Consider the following 26,511-nt stretch of genomic DNA (forward strand, 5'->3'; position numbering starts at 1 on the left):
ATTCCTGATGAATAAAGGAACTAAGCCGAAGGAAAATTAATAAATGAATGAATAATAGATGAGGAGATTTCATGGGATAGTTCACAAGATATTTTTAAGAATTTAGGAAGTAATCGATAGTAGGAAAAACAAAAACTATGAAATTCAGTGGTTACAGGTTTCCAACATTCTTCAAAGTTTTTTTTTTTTCGTTCAACAGAACAAAAAGTAGAGTTAGCAGCCAAAAATGATGACAGTTCACCCAAAAATGAAAATGCAATCCCTTTAACATCATTTCTGGCAGTGAAAAACATGCTCTGGTGGAAATCTTAACCTCAGTTCCTATGTAAGATAAACATTAAGCTACAGCAAGATCAAATTCCCAAAACTATACTCAAAATAGGACAAGGGAAAATGACAGTGCAACACTGAATTGTTTTGGTAAGCGTCCCAGTTCTGGTTTTAAGAAGAGTGTGTTCTGATGACGTCTGGACCAGTAGTTCAAGGCTGGACATTGAGTGCTTTTTTTGTTTTTACATGGCTGCTAATTTGACCAGTTAAACGTTAGTTAACGTTAACTTAATTACTGCTTGTAATTACACTTATTAGGTGTAGCAGGGTCATGTTTTTATTTCACATTTCTAAAATGGCTGCTGTGAATGTAGCCTACTCTTTTATGATCATAATATAGCCTATTAGATATGTCAAGGTCACAAAAGCACGGATGTAGCCTTATTTAGATTAATGATAGGCTATATTATTTTGCTTTATGACATAAATCAGCCTTGAGAGATTCGTGTGAAAGGACTGGCCAGATGTACCTGTTTACAACTCGTCTAGATAAATTAGCTTTATGCGTATTATCAGATCACGTTTTACGCACTGTTATTGTTCCCCCGCCATAAATGATAAGCCGAGTAGCTGAAAGTCTCTCTATACCTGGAAACTCGCATGAGAGGAATTGTTTGGGATGGATGCCCTTTAGCCACGCCCCTGATTGCGAAACTCTTAAATCACACCACCGAATCCCACCGCTACGTCACGAAACCCCGCCCACTCGCGCACCCCCGTTCAAATTCGAATAGTTCAAGTTCAAGTGCAACACAAATACCTGCGTTCACCGTCTGTGAAGTACACATTTCCCCGCAGCTTCAGATGAGCAAGAGTCCGTCCTTTTCATCACAACCATTTATTTACCTCACATATACCCAGTAAACACCGAACTAACAGAGAAACGAGGGCTTTAAACAGCTCGCTTAGAGACTATGGAGATCTCATTCATGCTTTTATTGGCGGTTACGTTATTCTGTCCCGTTCAGTCAGGTGAGTAAACAAGTTTACCTTTTGGTTCGGAAAATGTAATTATTTTAATACGTTTATTTGTTTAATATAATCGTTCATACTTATTATTTGTCTCTCTGTATACATTTTAATTCCAAAAAAATATGTAATTTCCATATTTCTCACATGCTGAAGGCTTATATTTTCGGTCTATATGAATTAGTGGGCTAAATATGTAATAACCAAAAAAGTTTCAGTATTGTGGTTATTTTTCTCCCACAAATGTGTTTGTATGTAATTGTATATCCTCATTTTTGGACTTAATAATATAAGTATTTCCTCTTTTCTTACTTTTAATACGTTTATCTATATATTCTGATGTAACTGTTTAGTGTTAACATTCGATACTACATTTATTAAGGACTGTTTTGCAATGTATACCAAAGTCAACATGCTCGACATGAATTAATTCTCACTAAAACTCACTATAAGTAGGGCAAAACAATATTGGCTCAGAGTAAGCACATGTGCATATAGGCTGCTGTCCTCATGTCTCAGCTATAGGGGCCTCATTCCATAGTATTTTCCCACATGAATTTCCCAGAAGTCTTTTGCAGTGTGTGATGTCAGAAGGACAGGAGTACCGTAAATCCAATGCATTCACCAAAAAAACTGGTTTCCTATATCCAAACCTTTATTTCCCAGATGCATGCATTACTCATTTGGACAGTTATGAAAACTGGTTTAGTATAATATATTCGATATATCGAATATAATGGCTGTTATGAAGTTATTTTGTTACGTGTTTCTGGATTGATGGACTGTTGTTGTGGAGGATTTGAATTGCTATTGTATTCTAGGAAAAAAAATTAAACACAATAAAAACATATACATGTAGGTTATTAGTGTGTTAGCAGTTTGTTTTGGTATAGTTATAGATATGCATTATCTCTAGATTATTCTTAGATGTAATTAGTTTATTGGAGCTGTTTAACTGTTTCAAGTGTACGCTAAGGTTATGCCAGTGCATCTCTTGAAAATATGTACAAATCACACCTAAATCTTTCTTTTGATTTATTTATTTTTGAGAAAATGCATATATATATATATATATATATATATATATATATATATATATATATATATATATATATATATATATATATATATATATATATATATATTGGCAGAGGGTGCTTGACACTATGATATTGCAAATGTTGTGTTGTCAAAACTGAACATTGAAGACCACAATTGTATTAATTTGAAATTAATCTAATTCATTTCATTTCAATGATGTTTTTTTCTTTATTATAAATTGATGTATTTTATATTAAATTAATTAGTGCTACCTGGTGAACAAAAAAGCCCCAAAATAGCCAATGGACGTATCCATTGTACACTGTATAAGATGAGATTGCGTATTCCTTTTTTTAATGAACAGTGTTTTCAGACATATTCTTTTCCACTTTCATGTTATGTTTTTTCTTCTTGAGAAGGTTTAATTTCTTGTTGTTCGCCTACAAAAGAAGCAAATTTGAAATGCATTTTAATTTAATATTGAAGTTTAATATTATTAGCCTCCTTTTTCGATTGGCTACAGAATAAACCTCTGTTGTCCAATGACTTGCCTATTTAACTGAACATGCATAGTTAACTTAATTGCGTTGTAATATGCAATGTGCACCATTTGTAAAGCTGCTTTGGAACATAATTACTGCGAAAAGCGCTACACAAATAAACTTGAATGGAACATTTGATGTGCTCAAATTATTAGTAAACTTTCACAGGAGAGACTCTAAATGTCTTATTCTCTTAGTTATGATTTTTTTTTTTTAACCATGAACAACAAAAGTGACACGGTTATTAATAAACACCAAAAGGTCAGAGCTTTAAGTTAGTCTAGTTTATTGTTTTTTGTGCAACTTGTACATGTTTGTGACAGTTGTTGCTAGATCAGATATGGTTGCGGCCGGAAGTTAACAAAAAAGATTTATGTTATTTATTAAATTTCCCATTAATTGTATTTTATTAACGTCTACCCCCCACCCCAACCCTAAACCCAACCATCACAGTAACATAAAACAGTAGTTGTACCAAGTATTGTTTATGTTATCTATTAAATTACCTAATAAATTGTATTTTTTAATGTCTACCCCTGCCCTAACCCTAAACCCAACCGTCACAGTACTGTAAACATATGAATTATTGTTATACAGTGTCATAAATAAATGCTGCTTTGTTGATGTGCATATCACACTTCCGGCCGGCCGAGCATCCTATCTAGACTTTACCATTTGTGACAGGTTTTGTAGGATTCACCCATGTGCACTACACATGTTGGCCTTTTACTTTTACCTGCAGATAGCGCAGATAACTCCATGAAGAAATCAGTCTACACGTGCATACAGTGTCACGCAGACTCTAGTGAAGCACAAGAACGATGCATTGCAAATAACCTCTCAAAAGATAAGATAACCTTCTCAAAGCCCACAACTTTTCTTGAAGACATTTGAGCATTTATCATTTATGATGCACTGCAGATTTCAAGGCAGTGTATTTGATCTAGATTTACTGGCCTTAAAATCATTGACTCCGCCGTGAAGATGACTTGATAGTAGTCTGTCTAGATAATTAGACACAAAGCAAAAAAGCCAAGTTGCTTTGTGGCCACCATCTTTAACCGTGTCAGTAAACAATGAGTAGTACATGGTGCCATGAAGAGATGACGTTTTATATCAACAGAAGGGAAGCTTTGTCTCTTGATACAGATAAGACTACTCTGAATGTGAACTTTGTGTAATCATTAATCACTTTGTGTTCGCATTTGAATTATAAAATGGACTGATCTGCCTCTGAATGCTGATTGGATGAGCTCAGTTTGAAATGGTCAATATAAGTTAATAATTTTCTACGTCCTACGGCAATAATGAACTGTACTGCTTGATGTTTGAGCTTTTCTTTGAGGTTATTAACTCTAAATGCGTTTAATATTTGTCTTATAAAGACAATCATCTTAATACATCAGTTGTTTATCTACGTAAGCCATTTAAGATGTTGTGTACATCCCTCAAAATAGTTTGTAAAAGAAAATTCTTGAAATGCTTTCCATATGTCATTCTTTCTAAAATAAAACCTGTGGTTGAGTTGATTTGTGACCTCCACACTTATTTCAGAAATGGTGACCCAGATGCACTGAGCCGTGGGGTAAAGCCATCAAAAGAGCATTTGCTATGCATCATTATTCCCTTCATAACTTTAATACACTATAATGAACGTCACATGACTTTTAACAGGTCCGCTTGAGTAACACAACTGCTTGCTTGGAGAGAATAGGTGTCTTGTGTTCAATTGAATTATCAATGTTTATGACTACATTACGTTTACATAGGTTTACAGTTTCTTAGTATTTTCATTAAACGTCAGCCATTTTTTTAGATTCAGCTGGTGACAAGTAGATCCAGAGCAAGTACCTTGATGTCAAAACGACATCAAATTGACGTTGACATCAAAAAACGTGTCAAACATGAAAACTGATTTGATGTCAAGATGTTGACGTTCATTTGACATCCACACATTGATGCCCTTTTGACCTCCAAAATAATGACACCAAAAATATTAAAAGTTTTATTCATCTGAAAGCGTCAATTCCAAATGTACACTGGATTTTATATCCATGCAAGGCATGTAAACTACCTTGATGTCAACACGACATCAAATTGACATCTAACATTGGCCACTTTCTGACCTGTTTTTATGCTAATATTAGATGTCAATTTGATGTCATTTTGACAATAAGATAGTCAGTTGACATCAAATCGATTTGCATTTTTGATGATGTTATGACATCAAGGTGCTCGATGCTTTTGTTTATTATCTGTGTTTGTGATATCACCGTTTTATACAAATGTAGTAGCGAACTTTCTGATGACTTCTGAGGATCCTGATGGTTCCCTCTCTGCTACGTAGCAATTGAAAAGTTGCAATCCATGTCAGAAATAAACTTCTATACTTTACAGTAATAATTAAATGTTTATAATTCAGGGTGTCCATGGGGTCTTAAAAAGTCTTAAATTTTAAAAACTAAATTTTAGGCCTTAAATTCTGTGAAATATTGTGTGTTGTTCATTTTTCTCTGTCCAACTAAAGCTACCTGATTGGGTCCACTTCCATCCAATCACCAACAATCCATTGTAATATAACCTTTTTTTATTATTTAGGATTTTTATTGCAAAGAGATACAATTCACAATAGCTGTTAGGCAATTTTTAAAGCAAATACTCGATGTCGAAATGAATTTCCCTAATCAGGGAAAGAAAACTAAAACTACAGTTTCTCACGATAATAACAGAGCAATATATGCCTTTACATTATCTTCTATTCAAAGAAAACTCTTTATAGAATTAAGAAGAAGTAAACATAATATGAAACTTAAGGATTTATAACAGAAACGCATAAGAAATGCATGATATATTTTTGATTATGTTTGTAATTGTCTCCACAACAAATATACTTTTAAGAATGTTAAACTTGTCATTTAAAAAAAATAGTATGTTGAAACAACTAGAGTTTTCTTGTTTTGACAAATTAAAGTATGTTGCTAAGAAATAAAAAAAATTTGTGGCAAGCAAAATAAAAAAAATTCCATTAGACCAACCAGGCCATTAGAAATAATCACTAACCCTGTATAAGTCTAAAAGTTCATTCATAATGGTCTTAAAAGGGTCTTAAAAAGTCTTAAATTTGACTTGATGAAACCTGCATCAACCCTGTAATTGTTATCAGCACAGTGCTTCATATTGGTTTACAAAGCAGGAAATACTTGACACCATCTTTGCCTAGACTTGTTGAAACTGATAATGTACTGTAATCAGCAATAGGCTGAGTATATTGTAATGTTTATATGTAAGCCCTTAGGAAGATTTTAATGTGCACCATAAAAGAAATTTATTTAGCAATTGTCATCTAATAATTTAGCTTGTTGTCTTTGATGCAACCTCAATTATGTTTAATAGAAAGACTAAATGTGCATTTAAAGGGATAGTTCACACAAAACTAAAATTCTGCCATCATTTACTTGGCTTTGAGGTAAAAAAAAAAAATCCTGTTGCACACAAAAGAAGAAGGCTTTTTAATGAATGTTAATAAACCATGCAACATGGAAACAAATTTTTTTTACCTGTTTTGGAATAAGCCCAAGTTGGAGAAAATGAGGACAGAGTTATCAGTTATGGGTGAATTGGTGAACAATTATTTAAAAAAACCATTTTGACAGCAGTGTCAGGCTGAGTCCCAAAACAGATGATCAGCCAATCAGCAGTTGGGGTGTGTCCTTTATTAATAGCGCATATATCACAACGGACGAGGCGTGTTTGTTTAGTTTTTTAAGTATCAGCATAGTTTGGAATAATTAGCGTACGGCACCCTTAGTCAAGGAGAATGTGTCACTTACAGTATTTCTCCTTCCAACAGGTGCCTTGACTTGTGATTCACGGCAGTATCAGTGTGGCAATGGAAAGTGCATCACGGCGAGATGGGTGTGTGATGAAACTGATGACTGTGGTGATGGCACTGATGAACTTCCTGCTGCATGCTGTAAGTCTTTCCACAACTAAATATCAAACAAAGAAAGTGTGCAGGGGCAAAGATACTATTACAGTGCATGCAGTAATAGAGTTGGAAGTAATTTTAGTAAAAGTATTTAAATGTGTTTAATGTGCAATTAAAAAAATTCTATGCACTTTTTAGTGGCTGAAATACTTGTTCTATTAAAATACGTTTGCTATATAGTGATTTCCTTAAATATGCATGATATTTAGAGCATGTTTCAACAAAAGTAATCTACTGAAAACAAGCAAACTTTTTCTTATTGTTTTGCATTTCTGAAAACTTTTGCATTTGGATGACAACATTATCAATACAATTCATCTTCACAGGGTTATATGTCAGGCCAGTAGTTGGCTATGGCGTTTTGTTTGCCATAGCCAACTACAACGCCCCCCACCAAAAAAATTCTATAATTTGTGGGTCTTTAAGTGTGAAAGTGTAAAAACCTAAAAAAGAACAGATCATTCACAATTAAATATCCAGTGTTAGATGGAATTGAAATTAAGGCATATGGTTATATTCTACATTCCTATACCACTCGCTTTTTTTCGCAGAAAATTTAAAGATGGTATTAATTTGTATTTTAAATCTGTTTCAGTGGCCAAGACCTGCAGACCCAGTCAGTTCAGTTGTGGTGGTCGACTAAACCAGTGTATTCCCAAGAGCTGGAAATGTGACGGAAAAGCAGATTGTGAGAATAATGCGGATGAGGAAGGCTGCGGTGAGCCACATCTTTAAGTCATATATATATTAGTAATGCTTCAGATCACTGTTTGGTGGAATTAGTTACAAAATAATTAATTAATATTAGCTACTAAATTACCTTTCCACTGAAAAAAGTAAAGAGTGGGTTTACTTTTTATTTTAGTTAATAAAAATGTAATTACCATTACATATAATGTACTGGCATTAATATAGGTCACACTTTACAATAAGGTTCATTAGTTAATGTTAATTAATGGATTTACTAACATGAACAAACATTGAACAATACATTTACTACTGTATTTGTTCATGTTAGTTAACGTTAGTTAATGAAAATACTGTAGTTCATTGTTAGTTCATGTTAACTCATGGTGCATTAACTAATGTTAACAAGCATGGACTTGAATGCTAATATTGCATTAGTAAATGTTCAATCATGATTAATAAATGCTGTACATGTGTTGTTCATGATTAAATGCATGAACTAATGAACCTTATTTTAAAGTGTTACCTATATATATATATATATATATATATATATATATATATATATATATATAAAAATATATAACAATAAAAATATAACAGTTTTGTAAACAATAGCTGACAAAAGTCTTTTAGCATCTTCAAGTTTTAGGAATAACAAATGACAATTTGACTTCTAGTTGATCATTTGGTATCAGATTTCATATAGTGGCTTATGAAAGGCAAAGGCCTCTAGATTACGCTTATTTTACCTAAATAAAATATGATCATGCCTTGATTTCTAATTATTTAATTAGGACATTAAGGTCTGACTGTGCTTAGACTAAAGTCCTGTCACTTAACAGAAATAATGTACAGTATAGAATATAAAGTCATGGTGCAGTGGAAACAGAATTAATATTGTGTCTGACTCCCATGAGCTTGGAGGACTGCATCCACATATCTCTGCAATGACTCAACTTATTAATAAAGTCATCTGGGAGTCCATTAAGACACTTCAATGCCTCCTCCTTCATCTTACCCCTGACATGCTTAAGTATGTTCATGTCTGGTGACTGGGCTGGCGAATGTGGAGGCTAAAGTATGAGAAGGAGCGCTATCCTGCTGAAGTATTTGAACTCTCCTGTGGTTTGTAATGTAATGGGCAGCACACGTCCTGATACCTCAGGCTGCTGCTGTTGCCATCCACTCTGCAGATCTCTCACACGCCCCATACTGAATGTAACCCCAAACCATGATTTTTATTTCACCAAACTTGACTGGTTTCTGTGAGAATCTTGGGTCAATGCAGATTTCAATAGTTCTTTTGCCGTATTTGTGATGATTGGGATGCAGCTCAACAGATGATTCATCTGAAAAATCATCATTCTGCCACTTTTCCTAGAAAACAAGTTATTATTTGTTGCTCTTACAACTGGGATCGACGACAAGACTTTTGTCAGGTAGTGTAAATTAATTCAGAGAAGCAGAGGAATGGAATTTCTGTCATACAAAAATAGTTTGCTGAATAATTGAAGAGTTAAGATGGAAAACCTCTAAGTGCCATCTGAAATTTCTATGTTGACTCCAATGTTTATGTTAGGGTATTTCATTTTTAAAAACGTGAAAAGAACATATTATTTGCCATAAAAGTGAAATTACTGAACCCACACACAGGAGCCTGAGAAAAATGCTCATTTTTGAAGAAAATTTTATTTTCCTCCTTTAGAGGTTTTTGCGTCTAAACTCAAATTCTATTTCTCAATTAAAGAAGGTTATATTTATCAAGGCAATTGCACATGCTTAAGAACAAAAATAAACTGAGGGTGAAATTAGCTAAAAATGTATGGAATAAATTCACAGAACAATTTTATATATGTGTTGCTGTTATTCACATACTGTATTATCCATGATAACCCAATTTTTCAACTAATGAAGGTTGGACTTGTGCGATTGCACGTGCTTACGAAACAATGACATAAACGTGATAATATTGTGTGCATTGTGTATAAATTATATATATATATATATATATATAAGTATAAATATGGTGTCATTAATTTGAAGTGTTTTGATACATAAAATGTTTAACATTTTTAAGTGTTAATTTTAAAAGTAAGTAAAACTGGAAGGTCATGGTTAAATTAAATTTTATAGAATTGAAATGAGTGATTAAATTACTTATCTGGTAAATTATGTTCTTATTCAAAGAAATTAGGAAAGTCATTTAAATAAAATTTTAATGACGTAATTACTAATTGGTTACATTTTTGAAGTAGCTTACTCAATTATACACTGTAAAGATGTGGGATCACACAATATGTAAAGATCACACAATTCCTACATGTTGTCCCAACACAAATCGATTAAGTTAACTTAATTGTTCTTACAAATTTAAGTAGATTGAACATAAAACATAAAACGTGTCCTAAAAAACATAAATTTTGTGGTGTTTCAACTCATTTCAAATAAATTGTTTAAACAAGCAGCAAAAGCAAATTTTGAGTGCATTCATGTGAGTTTAAATCTATACTGTTGTTTATAGATCCTCGGCAGTGTCACGATGGAGAATTCCGTTGTGGCAGTGGTCAGTGCGTTACGGCTGCATTCGTGTGCGATGATGAGATAGACTGTGAAGATGGCAGTGATGAAGTCTCCTGTCCTCCAACCACGTGTGGCTCCAGCTCCTTCAGGTGCAACAACGCCCAGTGTGTCCCACGACTCTGGGTGTGCGATGGAGATGCCGACTGTGCCGACAATTCAGATGAGTTGCCTGAAAAATGTGGCCCTGGAACATCTAAGCCCACCAAAAATCCCTGCACTTCCATGGAGTTCCATTGCGGAAGTGGGGAATGCATACACGGTAGCTGGAAGTGTGATGGAGGAGCGGATTGTTTGGATCACTCGGATGAGCAAAACTGCTGTAAGAAATGAAATGTGATCTTATATTTGTCATCAAGCACTTGTTAAAATAATGTTCCATACGAGTTAAGCTCGAAGTGACATGCCGATTATCACTGGATGGTATCCACAAGCATACCAGGGAATATCTGTGTGAAATAATCTGCAGGAATTACCTTGAATAATGATGCAGAACTAGAGTTTCATTCATCCATGGTAGTTTAATTATTAAATTATGAAACGCAACAATCTGAATTTCAGGTTTTGAATTCTGGAATATTGATTTGATTTTCAGAATTTCTTGATTTAGAAAACTTGAAACTGTATTAGTACAACTGGATATCTGCAGTCAAGTGTGAAAGTATGTCTACAAAAATCTGCCATAGGAAAATTCAGTTGTCTTAAATTTCAGATGTAAAATATTCAATTTAAGAAATTCAAATTCATAACAATTTTCAATGGCATATAATATTCAGTTTTATTAAATAAATTGTTAATAATTCAAATTAACACAATTCAAATTCAGGTTGTTTTGTCATATTTTAAAGTCCATACTCGTCACAGAACATATTTTGAATAAACAGATAACTGACCCGATGCACATCTCTGTTTACACCTGGGGTCCATTCTTCGTACCTCGCTTAAATGATCTAAGATAATTTGACAGATCCTGGATTTGTTAATCTTGATAACTGATCTCTGGCTAATTTGTTTCTTCAAACAAGTTCGCAAATCAGATTAAAATTTCTGAATAAACTGATCTGAGATCGCTTAATGTGTTGCGAAGGACATATCTATCGATCCTCGAAACTATGATCAGCAATCCAACGATTGGCTGATGGCACAGTAGCGTAATGACATCATCTGATTAATATTCAATTATCCGCGTGAGCTAAATTACTTAAAATTCATAGTAAACAGTTTATTAAATAATAAACGCAATAACTTTCTACCATTGTTGTGAGCTGCAGGCTTTACACTTTCATGTGTCAAGAGTATTTATTTATTTATTTAGCAAATTTTCTTTATTATAGTAGCCTAGGCCTATTCAATAGTTCACGTTTGTACCTAAAAAGTCCATATTAATAAATGTTCTCTTTGATCCCCTTACATAAGTACATAAGTTTTATTTATATCTATAACATGTTATCGTTATGGGACGTCTTGTAAGAAAGCACATTAAAAAGAAGGTATTCATGCTTCTTATGTTGCACTTTTTGCTTCTGTGTGAACAAAATGTGTACTCAAGCAGCCCCAAGAAGTGCATTTGAATGCATGATGATACCAGATGAAAACAGTACAAGTTCTAAATGCATAATGCATGCAGAATGTATATCTGATATTTAATGTACAAAAAGTAGGAGCAGGATTTTGGGCCAATGAGATTTTACAGTGTGTGGAGAAATAACAAAGTAAACAATAAAATGCTTATTAATACATTTGTCTTCCCACATAACTTAAAAGCATCAGGCAAGTCATTTTTCATTAAGAGATAATAAACTATTTTGCTTTTTCCATATGAACAGCCTTGCCAACATGCCGTCCAGATGAGTTCCAGTGTGGTGATGGGTCTTGCATCCACGGCAGTCGGCAGTGCAACCACGTTTATGACTGCAAAGACATGAGCGATGAGCTGGGCTGCGTCAATGGTGAACCAGACAGATATGATAGTCAAAACATACGCTTTATGTCTTTTCCTGATATGCGTTACTAAAATTTCTCTTCTCCCGATTTTCAGCAACTCACTGTGAGCCACCATACAGGTTTAAGTGCCGCAGCGGTGAATGCATAAGCATGGAAAAGGTTTGCAACAAGCAACGGGACTGCAGGGATTGGTCTGATGAGCCGCTACGAGAATGTGGTAAGTACCAGGGAAACCGAGTCGGTAGTTGGTCTACATACCCTTACAAAAACAAACCATGGTTTTACTATAGTGAAACTGTAGTCCATATGACTGTAGTAACAATGTTTTTTTGGTGCGTACTGTGGTTTTGAGACCATCGTTTTTAATATTGTACTGTATAATATTGTCAAATAATGATGCATAAAATGAAGCATAGTTTTACTATGGTGGATTTAACTGAATTATTATTACAATTATTTATTTATAATTATTTATTAACTACAAAATGAACTATGGTTTTAAAGTTACTATGTTTTTTTCTGCATAGTAAATCCATGGTTCAGTTTGTAGTTACTTTGGTTTTATTTCAAATACCTCATTAAAATCATGGGTCATGGTTTAATTACTATGGTTTAACTTCAAATGCTGTAGTATAACCATGGATCATTTTACAGTCACTATGGTTTACTTCAAATGCCATAGTAAAACTAAGCTTCATTTTCTAGTTATTATGGTTTCACTTGTTTTTTTTGTTTATATTTGTGTAGTAAAACCTTGGGTAAATTTATAGTTACTATAATTTTAATTCAAATACCACAGTAAAGCCATTGATCATTTTATAGTTATTATGGTTTCACTTTAAATTCCATAGTGAAACTAAGCTTCATTTTGTAGTTACTCTGGTTTTACTTCAAATGCTGTACTAAAACAATGGTTCAATTTGTAGTTACTATAATTTACATCAAATGCCATAGTAAAACTAAGCTTCATTTTTAGCTACTATGATTTGACCTCAAATGTCTTATTATAACCATGGTTTATTTTATAATTACTGTGGTTTTACTTCAAAGACCATAGTAAAACCACTGTTCAATTTGTAGTTACTATGGTTTTACTTCAAATCCTATAGTAAAGCCATGTTTTTTTTGTAGGTACTTTTTTCTTCGTCAAATGCCGTAGTAAATCCATGGTTCAGTTTATAGTTACTATGGTTTTACTTCAAATGCCACCGTATAACCATGGATCATTTTATAGATACTATAGTTTTGCTTCAAATTCCATAGCAAATCCATGGTTCAACTTGTAGTTACTATGATTTTACTTCAAATGCCATAGTAAAGCCATGAATCATTTTGTTGTCATTATGGTTTTCTTAAAATGTCGTAGCAAAACTGTAGTTCATTTTTTGGTTCCTTAGTTACTGCAATAAAACCATGGTTCATTTTTGTAAGTGCATTAACTTTAAAAAAAGATCTACAATATATACATTTTTCCCAATTCACAGACTCTAATGAGTGTCTTTACAACAACGGTGGCTGCTCTCATATCTGTAATGACCTGAAGATTGGTTATGAGTGCTTATGTCCTACTGGCTTCCGGTTGGTGGACAAGAGACGCTGTGAAGGTAAGAAACTGAAATTGGTTCCCATACTGAAATGGTTCAAAGTACGTGCCACCTCAGAAATTTGTGCTGATCCAGTTCAAACAACTATTGAATTTAGACTTTAAATTTGTTTGCTTTTTAAAAGTTGGATATAAGCTTTGAGTTTGCTTAGTGAGTTGACATGCTTGCTAACTTCAATGATTTAGTGATTTTACAGACACCAGTTTGATGCAACAAAACGACCCTTTAACTTTATTTGATTTCTTCAGACATCGATGAGTGTGCCAACCCAGACACCTGCAGCCAAATCTGTGTCAACCAGATGGGTAGTTATAAGTGTGAGTGTGAGGATGGCTACCAGATGGACCCAGCCAGCAAGGCCTGCAAAGCTATTGGTACAAGTTTTACCCATCCACCTGGACTTTTAATATGGCCTCAATCTGACAATCTCAAACTTTAATATATATTTCAACAGGAACTATCGCCTACCTATTTTTCACCAATCGCCATGAAGTAAGGAAGATGACTCTGGATCGCAGTGAATACATACGCGTCATCCCCCGCCTGAAGAACGTTGTTGCACTAGACATGAATATTGCTTCCAGAGATATCTACTGGTCGGATTTATCCCTGAAAAAAATATACAGGTAAAAAGATCTTTGAAGATCTTCATCAAACAGACGTGTGGAAATCATTTGCTTGTAACCGAACAGACTGGTGCCTGGTGTAATTGTATCAGCTCTTCATTTCCAGAGCCCCAATGGATACAGCGGACAACTCATCCCAACACAGCATTGTGGTTGGCAGTGACTTAGATGCACCAGAAGGTATCGCAGTGGACTGGATCCATGGAAACATCTACTGGACGGACAGCATCAGGGGCGCCATCTCTGTGGCAACAGCTGACGGAAGCAGACGCAAGACGCTCTTCAAAGAGAACCTGGCCAAACCACGTGCCATTGTTGTCGACCCAATTAAAAAGTATGTCACCTCTTAAAGTCCACATAAAAACAGAATTTATATTGTTTTTTTTTTTGCTAGCGCACATAGTTATTCAATAGTTGTTCAATGAATCTGAGGAAGTTAATCAACTGAAAACAAAAATTGTTCTGGTAATCTTCAATCAAAGTCTGACTAATGTCTTCCTAGTTTGGAGTGTCAGTTCTTCTGTTTTTTGTCAGTTTGATGGCTTCAGCCACAATATTCTTAACCATGCCCCTCTTACTTTTAGTTTGCAATGAGGGAATGACATGCAAAAACAAAGCCCTGCTCCTTCACAATATTCTGATTCAGTTGAAAGTACATAAACAAAAGCCACAGCCATATTACCCTGCAGCCCATAACCTGTTACTCACTGAAGCTAAGCAGGGCTGAGCCTGGTCAGTACCTAGATGTGAGACCACATGGAAAAGCTATGTTGCTGTTGGAAGTGTAATGAGACCAGTTGGGGGCGCTTAACCTGTGGTCTGTGTGAGTCCTACTACTCCAGTATAGTAAAGGGGAAACTATGCTGTCAGTGAGCACTGTCTTTCGGATGAGACTATAAACCGAGGTCCTGACTCTCTGTGGTCATTAAAAGTCCCATTGGACTTTTCGTAAAGAGCAGTGGTGTAACCCTGGTGTCCTGGTCAAATTTCCTCTATTGGCCCTTACCCATCATCGCCTCCCAATCATCTCTCGAATTGGCCTTATCACTGTCTCTCCACTCCCCCTATAACTGGTGTGTGGTGAGCGCACTGGCGCCATTGTCTTGTAGCTGCTGTCGCATTACTTACTTTTTTACTTACTCAGCAACTTCTAGTTTATGCAGATTTAAAATCTAGACTGAAAGTATGCGGTTAAACGTTAGTTTCTCTCTAATATTTTGTAGCTTCATGTTCTGGACCGATTGGGGCACACCAGCCAAGATCGAAAAAAGTGGTCTTAATGGAGTTGACCGGAGCACTCTAGTTGCGGACGACATTGTGTGGCCCAATGGAATAACCCTAGGTATGAACTTACCCACAAGCATGCTAACTGTTGACAAAATGGTAACTTAAGTGTGATCACTGTTCTCACTCTTTCTCATTCCTAGACCTATTGACCGAGCGTCTGTACTGGGTTGACTCCAAACTCCATACTCTTTCCAGCATCAGTGTGCAGGGAGATGGTCGGCGTACTCTAATCATTGACCAAGGCAAACTTGCGCACCCTCTGAGTCTCACTGTTTTTGAGGTATGTATTTGGGAAGTTCTTGTTAAAAGACACCTTGTTTAGGAGTAACCCTCAATGCTCACCCAAGCTTTCCTCATCTTCAGGAGAAAGTGTTTTGGACGGATGTAAGCAATAACGCCATTTTAAGTGCGAACCGCGTCACCGGAGGAGACATCACAAAAGTGGCCGAACACCTCTCATCTCCAGAGGACATTGTTCTTTTCCACAACCTCAAACAACCTACTGGTGTGTTAGCCAGAGAATAATCAAAAATTTGCCTTTAGAGTACTTTCCGAATCACTATTAACTAAGTTGGTTTCTTTATTCTTCATGTCCTCCCAGGAATCAACTGGTGCAGGATCAATAACGGTGGCTGTGAGTTCTTGTGCCTTGCTGCCCCTCAGATTAACAGATTCTCACCCAAATACACATGTGCCTGTCCAGATAATATGATGTTGGCCAGAGATATGCGGAAATGTGTACCAGGCAAGTCAAATTTAGTAATTGTTGTTAGGATTTTCAATTCCTACAGGATACCGATTCCTACATTCAAAATTTTTGTTTTTCTTTTAAACAGCTGTAGTGACAGCTGCAACTCCTGTCAGGCCTGAAATACCCACAACCATTCGTCCTCAAGTTCCTTCAGAAACGACACCAAAACCTGCTAGGCCTTCCACTACCAATTCACAACCTTTACCTACTCCGGCTCCCAAGATCCCTAACAGACCCACTCAAGCTGCCACTTTGGTGCCTTCACAGGCCACAACTAAACTTCCCTTTTTCACCCAGACAGGTATGTCCTGCTTTACCACTGAAGAAACTCAAACCTGAACTCAAGACCTCAGAAATTCTTGAACCCCTACTCAAAGATATTACAGTGAATCTGTAATTTGTGAAAACAAATTGTGATTTCTCTATTAGATGTCCACTTTGGTGATGTTAAGGCTGTCTCTGATACGTCATCTTCCACACTGTGGGCCTTGTATATTGTGGTTCCTCTTGGTGAGTACTTCAATCTAAATACTAAGAGACCATGTAGAGATATGATGTGAGGTACCTTGTGAGGTAACTAAAAAAGCATTTAAAGGTGTAATGCAGGGGTACCCAACCCTGTTCCTAGAGATCTACCTTCCTGCAGAGTTCAGCTGCAACCTTGATCAAACACACCTGTCTATAATTACCAGGTGCTTCTTCAGATCCTACTTAGTTGGTTTAGTTGAGTTTGATCAGGTTGAAGCTAAACTCTGCAGAAAGGTATATCACCAGGAACAGGGTTATGCACCTCTGGTATAATGGATGTGTTTTTGACACATGTGCCATTTACACTAATGTGTTTTCGTTTTGTTTCTGGCATCCACACTACTTTGGGATGAACACTGAGAGTTTTAAAAACACTGAAGATCTAGTTTTATTTATTAAATGTCACAGTCTGTCAGGAAGGATGATGTAGCAAGAAGTGCAACAAAAGATGATTCATTAATAATTAAAATAAAACAAAAGGGTTATATAATGGGTTAACAAGGAAGGTGGGAGTATAGACAGGACATGCACATGACAAAGAAACAACACAAGCCATGTGCTCACATAAAATGAGACTAGAAATCATTAAAGTGAGACTCAACTCAAGAGAGAACTTATTACCTGCGTGTTCACATGAGACACTAAAGGACACAGCGCATGTAAACATGAACCACGTGCTAAACACAACACCAATAGAGGACTGAGCGCAAGACACGAGTACACGATAAATGAAAACACTCACCGTGCACTCACACACGCAACTTGCATGTTTCATGCCGGCGCCAACCAAAACCGAAACACACTAGACTGAGATGCTGGGAATGAAACGCCACGCTGCAGACAGAACAAACACCAGGATGAGAGCGCGTGTCGCAAGCAGCCCAGACATCGCACACCCGCATCAAGTGGCTGAGACGGTGCTCATACAAAAAGACACACAATGACAGAAAATGAGTACTCGACCTGAGAAAACTCGAGCCGAGCACAACATACAAGACAAGACAGGACTAGGGTCTGGACTCTGCCAGCAAAACAAGAATTAACAAGACTGAAGGGGCAGAATCCTGACATTGAAATCCTGATAATCTGTATCAGTATATATAAACTTAAACGCAAATCTTTGGAAATGGATGACTGGTCTTTCGAACTGCAAATATGAATGCCAGTGTGAATCGTCATAGATTATGTGTTTTAGCTTGTGTATTGTGGACTAGAGGTGTGAACCTATACTGGTGTCACAGTTTGGTTCGATTACGATTATCATGCCTTCGATTTGGTTCAATTTGATATCTCGGTGCATTGACGATGCTTTCCATATACAGTGTTATATTTTAGGGGGGAGGCTATAACAAGCTGTTTGTATAAACACACAGACACACAGCACCACACTGTCTCTCATTCAAACACATACACAAACATAGACAGCACCAAACAAACAAACACACACACACACACACACACACACTTAAGCCCTCGCAACAGAGAGAGCTTGCGCTGAGCGGAGCAGAAAAATGAAAAAAAAAATAAATGAAAAAAAAGAAGCACTTTTCGACGGTCCCTTACTGAGAGCTCCTCTTAGCGCGAGCTCTCCCGGCTAAACACATATTGCGAGGACTTAAACGGAGCAGTGCTCGTAATGTTGAGCGAAAAAAAGGAAGACAGCTTTGAAACATAACCAGCTTTGTCTTTTTGTAGGAAACACACTTTAGATTTTTTTAGGGTAAGAGGTTTTTGAGTTATTGCTGTCTATAACTGAATGTGTGACAGGAATATCGAAAACAAAACCAACTGAACCGCGCTCATTTCTGGCGCCCCCTGGATATACAGCGCCCTTAGCATTTGCCTATGGTGCCTATGCCACGGGCCGGCCCTGAGTTGGCTAAGTGTTGTAAATACTCGCGCTCACCTCCCTCGCGACAGAGAGCATAGGAGATAAATGACGTCAGTACATAATAACCGGTTATGATTATTACTGAACCGATACCGAATTGTCCGCATCTGCATCGAGGTGCACCGAAGAAACAATTAATTTTGACACCCCTATTGTGGACAGAGATTACTTTTTTCTATAGCACAATAAAAACGCCAGTCTGAACAAGGAGAGTTTTCATTAGAAACTGCATTTTAAAAGGAAAACACAATAGTGTAAACAGCACCAAAGTCTCTGCCTGAAGGTAGGCAACAAAGTTACAATCAGGATGTACTCCCACTAGGCTGTGCAAACTGTGTCGGGGTGTATTTCCCGGTTCATTTGACAAGTGTGAGTACTCCAAATCAGGTCCAGAGCTCGATTGAGTTGGGCTCAGTTTTAGTTCACCTCAAACAGAAATAGTGATGTCATACTTTAGATTGAAAGAGGTAGTTGATATTGACTGGAAGCTGATTGCACTGCCTACTTGCAACTTACTATAAAAAAGTGAGGGATTAAATGGGCGACAATTCATCCGAGCCACCAGCAGTACTGACAGAAAGATATCACACTTTCGGATGTTCAGTTTAGCAATCTAGTAGATGCATGAGAATAAAAATGGTAATGAAAAAAAAATAAAAGTGATGAAAAAGTGAAGTGCTGGTTTATGTTCGGTTTGTAGTGCCTATCTGCAGTCCTAGTGTCAGTTTCCCAATTTAAGTAATGAATATAGACTACTTATAGCAGGGGTGTCCAAACTCAATCCTGGAGGGCCGGTGTCCTGAAGAGTTTAGCTCCAACTCTAATCAAACACACCTGAACCAGCTAATCAAGCTCTTACTAGATATACTAGACACTTCCTGGCAGGTGTGTTAAAGCAAGTTGAAGTTAAACTTCACAGGAAACTGGCCCTCCAGGAACGCGTTTGGACACCCGTAACTTATAGCTATTGATATAGAGAGTTATTACATGTCTGTCTGGAATACCTGATCATGATTGGTTTAATTATTGGCGACATTCAAAGTTTTGTTATTCTGAGATAACAATCGCTAAATAACACAGCTAATATCAGTCTTATACAACAACCGATAAGCCTGTAGGGCTTTACCCCTAGCTTTTTCTCTTGCACAAAGACACTGAATGCTCATGCTAGTTTGCAGTCATCTTTAGTCCTATTCATGTGTTCAATCATTGCTTTTTGGACGATGTGAGGAGATAACACAGTCTGCTTTTTTTGTCACCGCTAGCTGTTTAACATCAGCTTAAATTATCATGACCTTAAAGCCCAAAGTATACTTTGTTACATTTATACAGCCTTTCAAAGTACTTTTGACTCATATGCACACATAGATATTCAATGTATGTGCATTGCGACAACTTGCCTCTCCTGACCTATTCTTTCATGCTAGTGTTGTACAAATGAGGGTACTTTCAAACCTCTTTAAACAACCTTTTGCCTATTATTGTTGAAGCTTAAAATCATATTGGTCTGCTCTGTTATGAAATATTTCTTTGATTAACTTGTGAATCAATGCCCCCTCCAAGGCATGGTTGCCAAGTTGTGGATAAATTAGTTACAGCAAAAAAGTGAAATGTGAATTTGTGATGCCAGTACAGTATCTGTTGACCCTCAAATTCAGGTACTTCATGAAGTATACTTTAAATTGAAATCAATATCATTTTCACTAGAGGATAAGGTTAATTTCTAACACATTAAGGCTGAATCAAGCTTTCAATTTTGATTTAATATATTTTAGCCAATTTCTGTAGGAGCAACACATGTATTCATTACAATAAGGGCAATCCCTTTACACTCAGGTGCAATGTGTTTACAAGGCAACTATTATTATTTTGATCTGTTTTCTCTGTGTGGGTGTGAACTTGCGAAATAGGTATTAAAGTGTATTTTTTTAAAGCACTGCCTGTCATGTTCATGTAAACACTTGGCACATGTTTAGGGGAGTGTAAGATTAATGGCAAGAGCATTGGTAGCATTGTTGTTGCTCAAGTGTTTCAGCAAAGTGTGGATTTTCTTTTAAGTTACAACCAAAAGTGGACACACATCTTATACACACCGCAAATTATACATAAACACATCATTAGCTCCCAACAGGTACTGTTTACTATTAGGTTAAGGAACAAAATGCGTTATACAGATTCTTTGGGCTGTTTTTAATATACAGTTGAAGTCAGAGTTATTAGCCCCCCTGTTTATTTTTTTTTCCCCCAATTTCTGTTTAACGGAAAGAAGATGTTTTCAACACATTTCTAAACATAATAATTTTAATAACTGATTTATTTTATCTTTGCCATGATGACAGTATATAATATTTTACTAGATGTTTTTCAAGACACTTCTATACAGTCTAAAGTGACATTTAAAGGCTTAACTAGGATAATCAGGTTAACTAGAGGGGTTTGGGTAATTAGGCAAGTTATTGTATAATGATGGTTTGTTCTGTAGATTATCGGGGAAAAAATAGCTTAAAGAGGCTAATAATATTGATATTTATTGTAGCCGAAATAAAACAAATGACACTTTCTCCAGCAGAAAAAAATTAATCAGACATACTGTGAAAATTTCACAGTTAAACATCTTTTAGGAAATACTTAAAAAAGAAAAAAAATGAAAGGGGCTACTAATTCTGACTTCAACTGTATGTACACAGTAAAAAAATGATCCATTTTGGGACCTTGAGCTCTGCTCTGTTGACTTTTGATGTTGAAAATTCAACTCTACAGTTTAACAAGGGGACTTTTATTGACATTTTAGTAGTTTAAAATGATTTAATGTATAGAAAGTAGAAATGAGTCTGTAAAATAACAGAAAATGTACTGGCAGTTCATTACAAGATTTTTTCTTAATATACAACACCAATCAAGACAATATATCCCTTTATTTATTAATTCATTTTCTTTTCGGCTTAGTCCCTTTTATAATCCACAGCGGAATGAACCACCAACTTATCCAGCACGTTTTTAGACAGCGGATGCCCTTCCAGCCACAACCCATCTCTAGGAAACATCCACATACACTCATTCACACTGATACGGACAATTTAGCTTACCCAATTCACCTGTACCGCCTGACTGTGGGGGAAACCGGAGCACCCGGAGGAAGCCCACACGAACACAGGGAGAACATTCAAACTCCACACAGAAACACCAGCTGTGGCTTGAACCAGCGACCTTCTTGCTGTGAGGCACTACCTAGCACTACCTACTGCGCCACTGCGTCGCCTAATGGTTTTTCAACAATAGATAATGTTACATGTGGAAAAGTCACTAAATTGCTCACGTCTTTGTGCAGCAATAGACCGTTTTATTTTAATAGTCTCTGGCACATATTCTGACGTTTCAAAAGCACATCTGACTCGCTTCATTTCTGTTTCTTTCAGTATGATTTAATAGCTACAACAACTGTGACAATCTCTTAAAAAGAACGACTCACAAAATCAAATTTGCCTGATAAGACTGAAAAACAAACAAACAATAGATTAAAAACCCCAAATAGCAACCAGGAAACATTGAAAGAGTTTTTGACCACCTCATATAGTGTCTAATTGTATTGGAAAATGTTTTTTTATAGCATATTTCATTTGGTTTTATTTGTATCTCTATTTAAATGTATTCTTTGCTGGTCAGATATCTACAAAATAAACAAAAAGAATAGATTTTTGGTGAAGTGACGTGCAAAAATTCTTTCTTCAATTATGAATTAACTTCAAGTAGTTTATTACATATACAATATAGTATTTCTGACGATTTTCTTTATAATTTGAGTTATGAATTGCAGTATCGCAATACTACTTGGTATCATTATACTTCAGCTGGTATAGTATCGTAACATGAATTAATGGTATCGTGACAACCTTACAAGCAAGAGAAATATAAATTCTACAAGAACAATTGATACAGCACAAACTAATTTTCATTTGTTATGCATATTAAAGTATTAGTTTATCAAATGTTGACCACTTTTTATAGTCTAATTGTGTTGTAAAATGCTCTTTTTGTAACAAATTTAGTTTGGTATAATTTTTATCTTTGTTTTAATGTATTTTTTGTTGATCAGATCTACAAAAAAAAAAAAAATGTTAGGTGAAGTGATGTACAAATAATACTTTTCAATTATGAATTAACTTCAAGTAGACCTATTACAACATAAAATATAGTATTTCTGATTTTTTTATATAATTTGAGTTACGAATTGAGTTATCGCAATACTACTTGGTATCGTGATACTTCAGCTGGTATAGTATCGTAACATGAATTAATGGTGTCGCGACAGGCAAGCAAGTGAAATATAAATTTTACATGAACAGTTGATACAGCACAAACTAATTTTCATTTGTTATGTGTTTTAAAGTATTAGTGTTTTCCTCTCAAAACTTCTATTCTAAGTCATTTTCTTTTTTGTTTATCTTCTTAAAGCACTCCTCTGTTTGGTTGTGGGTGGCGCTGCACTGTTTTGGAGAAAATGGCGTCAGAAAAATACCAACAGCATCCACTTTGACAACCCGGTTTATCAGAAGACCACAGAGGACCAGGTGCATTTATGCAGAAACAACAGTTCTGATGGCTATTTTTACCCTCAGGTATGATACTTTATTTTAAAGAAGTGCATAATATTAACATTATAAACCCAAAAATCTTGTGTCTAATAACTGTGGTCTTTTTTTGGCTTTCACAGAGACAGACTGTGAGTCTGGATGATGAAATCTGATGATGAACTTGTTGAAACGATCCATGCTGAAACTGACAATGTTTCAAGACTGGAGGCAGTTTATACAGTTTTTACCTACACGGAGGTCAGTTCTTCAGCAAAACAGCATTTGGGGAACAATAGAGAACCAAACCGCCTTTCCACCCACACAAGACATTCAATGCAAAAAAACAACAATCCAGTGCTGACAATTCAGGGAAAACCAAACTGAAAACAAAGAAACCTCAGACAACAACAAGAACCTCGGCTTATCAAGGCAACTTAGCACTTCACTATATAGAAATTATATAGCAATCCACTTAACAGCACTTAAAAATGGAGGGCTTATCCTTATCAGATGTCCATAGGTTATTGTAGATAGTGTATGTATTAGTACATTTTAAAGAGTTGCTTTTATTTGTATTTTAAAAGTTTTCAGAGGCATCAAAAACCTTTATCCAAAACATTTGTATTGTTTGGTTCATGCAGTATAGTAATTGAAGATGCAGTATGTGTTAATATATTTAGGATAGTACATTTACTGACATAGGATGTGCAAAGTTTATTTTCCTAAACATGTCTTGTTTTTATTCTTAGGTCAGCAATGCATTTAAAACTTATGGAAGCCAGTTCCACTGAGTAAAAATTAAATAAATAAGTAAATAAATACAATACAAAAAAAAGTTATAAAATCAGAATTCTGAGTTATAAAGTTAAAATTCTGAGTTATAAAATGGGAAGTCTAAGTTATAAAGTTGCAATTTTGAGTTACATAATAAGTTAACTCGTAATTCTGACTTAATAACTCGCAATTCTGAATTAATAACTTACAATTCTGACTAAATAATTGGGAATTCTGACTTAATAACTCGCAATTCTGACTTAATAACTCGCAATTCTGACTTAATAATTGGAAATTCTGACTTAACTTGCAATTCTGACTTAATAACTCGCAATTCTGACTTAATAACTCGCAATTCTGACTTAATAACTCGCAATTCTGACTTAATAATTGGGAATTCTGACTTAATAACTCGCAGTTCTGACTTAATAACTCCCAATTCTAACTAAATAACTACCATAAACTCACAATTCTAACTTAACTCGCAATTCTGACCTAATAACTCGGAATTCTGATTTAACTCTCAATTCTGACTTAATAATTTGCAATTCTGACTTTATAACTCGTAATTCTGACTTAATAACTCGCAATTCTGACTTAATATCATGGAATTTTGACTTCATAACTTGCATTTCTGACTTTATAACTGGAAATTCTGACTTAATAACTTGGAATTTTGATTTTATAACTCAAAATTCTGACTTAATAACTCGCAATTCTGACTTAATAACTTCGAATTTTAACTTTATAACTTGCATTTCTCACTTTATAACTCCCAAATCTGACTTTATAACTCGCAATTTTGACTTAATAACTCTGAATTCTTACTTTTTATCTCAAAATTGTGACTTTAAAACTCAGAATTCCAATTTAAAAACTCAGAATTGAGAATTTATAACTCAGAATTGTGACTTAATAGCTCAGAATTCTGACTTAATAACTCAGAATTGTGACTTTATAACTCAAAATTCTGACTTAAATTTTTTTTTACGTTGTATTTATTTATTTATTTATTTTATTCAGTGGCGGGCTTCCATGGAAACTGCTTTTTCTTGAAAAACACACCTCAGTAAATGAAATCTGTCTGATATGCGGTATTGATATTGGGGTTGCTTAATAATCACTATCATAAAGTCTTTTGTTTTTGCAGTCAATGATTATTTACGACTTTAATTCTACTGTGGTGAAAATAAGGAAGCTTAAACTCTTCAGAGAGTCAGGGAATGTACTTTATGTTTTTTAGTAAAAGCTTTTTAAACATGCAGATGCAGCACAATCGCCTTACGTCCTCAATGTGAACGTGTACATAATGTAAATATCTGTACTATTGCATTTGTAAGAATTACAGTACTGTATATAGCGAAATGTTTATTTATTGTTTTTTTTTTGCAATCTAAATCTTCATTTGATAATCGGCTTTGTGCCATGTCCGTTGTTTAATTGTTGAATGTAAATGATCATGTTTCTGTACATTCCGATGAGCTAATTTAGTTATGTGTCTTCTGAAAAGCCAAATGCAGTTCTAATAACTTGTGTTATTTTATCTTGAAATAAAAATATACATACATATATTTAACTTGCATATTTTTTATAATGTAATTTGTCACACTTCAATTGCTATTTTCAGGATTGCTTAAAGGCATAGTTAAAAAAATGAAAAAAAATCAGCTGTTAGTTTACTTAATTCACTTTAATAATTGTTCATTGATTTATTCTGAGATGCAAGCATTTCTATACGTTAGTACAACATTAAAGGGCACCTATTTTGCCTCTTGTTCAAGATTTAAGATAAGTCTTTTGTGTCTCCAGAATGTGTCTGTTTCAGCTCAAAACACCCATCATATTGTTTATTATAGCTATTGGAATGTTGGATTTTCTGCTCTGGACACAATGTAGCTGTTTTTGTGGTCTTTAATGCTAAATATCCCCGCACCACGTGTCTGTCAGTGTGCCTCAATCTCCACCTTGGCTGCGTCAGATAAACAGTACAGTGACAGACATGAAGCAAGCAGATCTCATGTAACGTTTGTGAGAAATACTACAGTAAGAACTTTCCCAATGATTATTTGATATATTTGTTGTGGAGTTAATTCAAGCCTTTTTGCGATGAGTCACACACAATGTTGTTACAAATTTCATGCACACACACACACATACACACACACACACACATACTTTGTCTTCACAGGGCAAATGTGACAGGATACACTATAATATCCACTGCTTTATGGATATCTGTTATGTTTATGTACAAAATAATCCTGATTTAACGTCTTTAAAACTGGAATTGAAGCGTCTTCTTTTATAATTGTACTGAGGTGCGGCTGTGGTGATAAAACGCGTAAAACAATGTAATTCATCACAAACATGCACTGTTTTAAAAACATTTTAAACGTGT

At 35.3% G+C, this 26,511-nt stretch overlaps 1 protein-coding gene across 2 annotated transcripts; it reads left to right on the forward strand.

Annotated features, from left to right (window-relative positions):
* Nucleotides 1-1,079: 1,079 nt before the first annotated feature.
* ldlra (low density lipoprotein receptor a) lies at nucleotides 1,080-25,684 on the forward strand. 2 transcript variants are annotated; one of them, XM_005163870.6, is made up of 18 exons: nucleotides 1,080-1,302; nucleotides 6,733-6,855; nucleotides 7,466-7,588; nucleotides 10,082-10,459; nucleotides 11,964-12,086; nucleotides 12,176-12,298; nucleotides 13,566-13,685; nucleotides 13,934-14,059; nucleotides 14,140-14,311; nucleotides 14,418-14,645; nucleotides 15,535-15,653; nucleotides 15,739-15,878; nucleotides 15,962-16,103; nucleotides 16,200-16,343; nucleotides 16,435-16,650; nucleotides 16,779-16,859; nucleotides 23,221-23,384; nucleotides 23,480-25,684. In XM_005163870.6, exons 1-18 carry the CDS (start codon nucleotides 1,245-1,247, stop codon nucleotides 23,510-23,512), a joined length of 2,613 nt encoding a protein of 870 aa, XP_005163927.1. In that variant the 5' UTR covers nucleotides 1,080-1,244; the 3' UTR covers nucleotides 23,513-25,684. The 2 variants fall into 2 exon arrangements, with proteins under 2 accessions (XP_005163927.1, NP_001025454.1); NM_001030283.1 differs by lacking the exon at nucleotides 23,480-25,684 and adding an exon at nucleotides 21,715-21,984 and having other exon boundaries at nucleotides 1,245-1,302; nucleotides 14,538-14,645; nucleotides 23,221-23,390.
* Nucleotides 25,685-26,511: the final 827 nt, after the last annotated feature.

The sequence above is a fragment of the Danio rerio genome, chromosome 3 (genome assembly GCF_049306965.1).
Source record: "Danio rerio strain Tuebingen ecotype United States chromosome 3, GRCz12tu, whole genome shotgun sequence".
Taxonomy (NCBI): domain Eukaryota; kingdom Metazoa; phylum Chordata; class Actinopteri; order Cypriniformes; family Danionidae; genus Danio; species Danio rerio.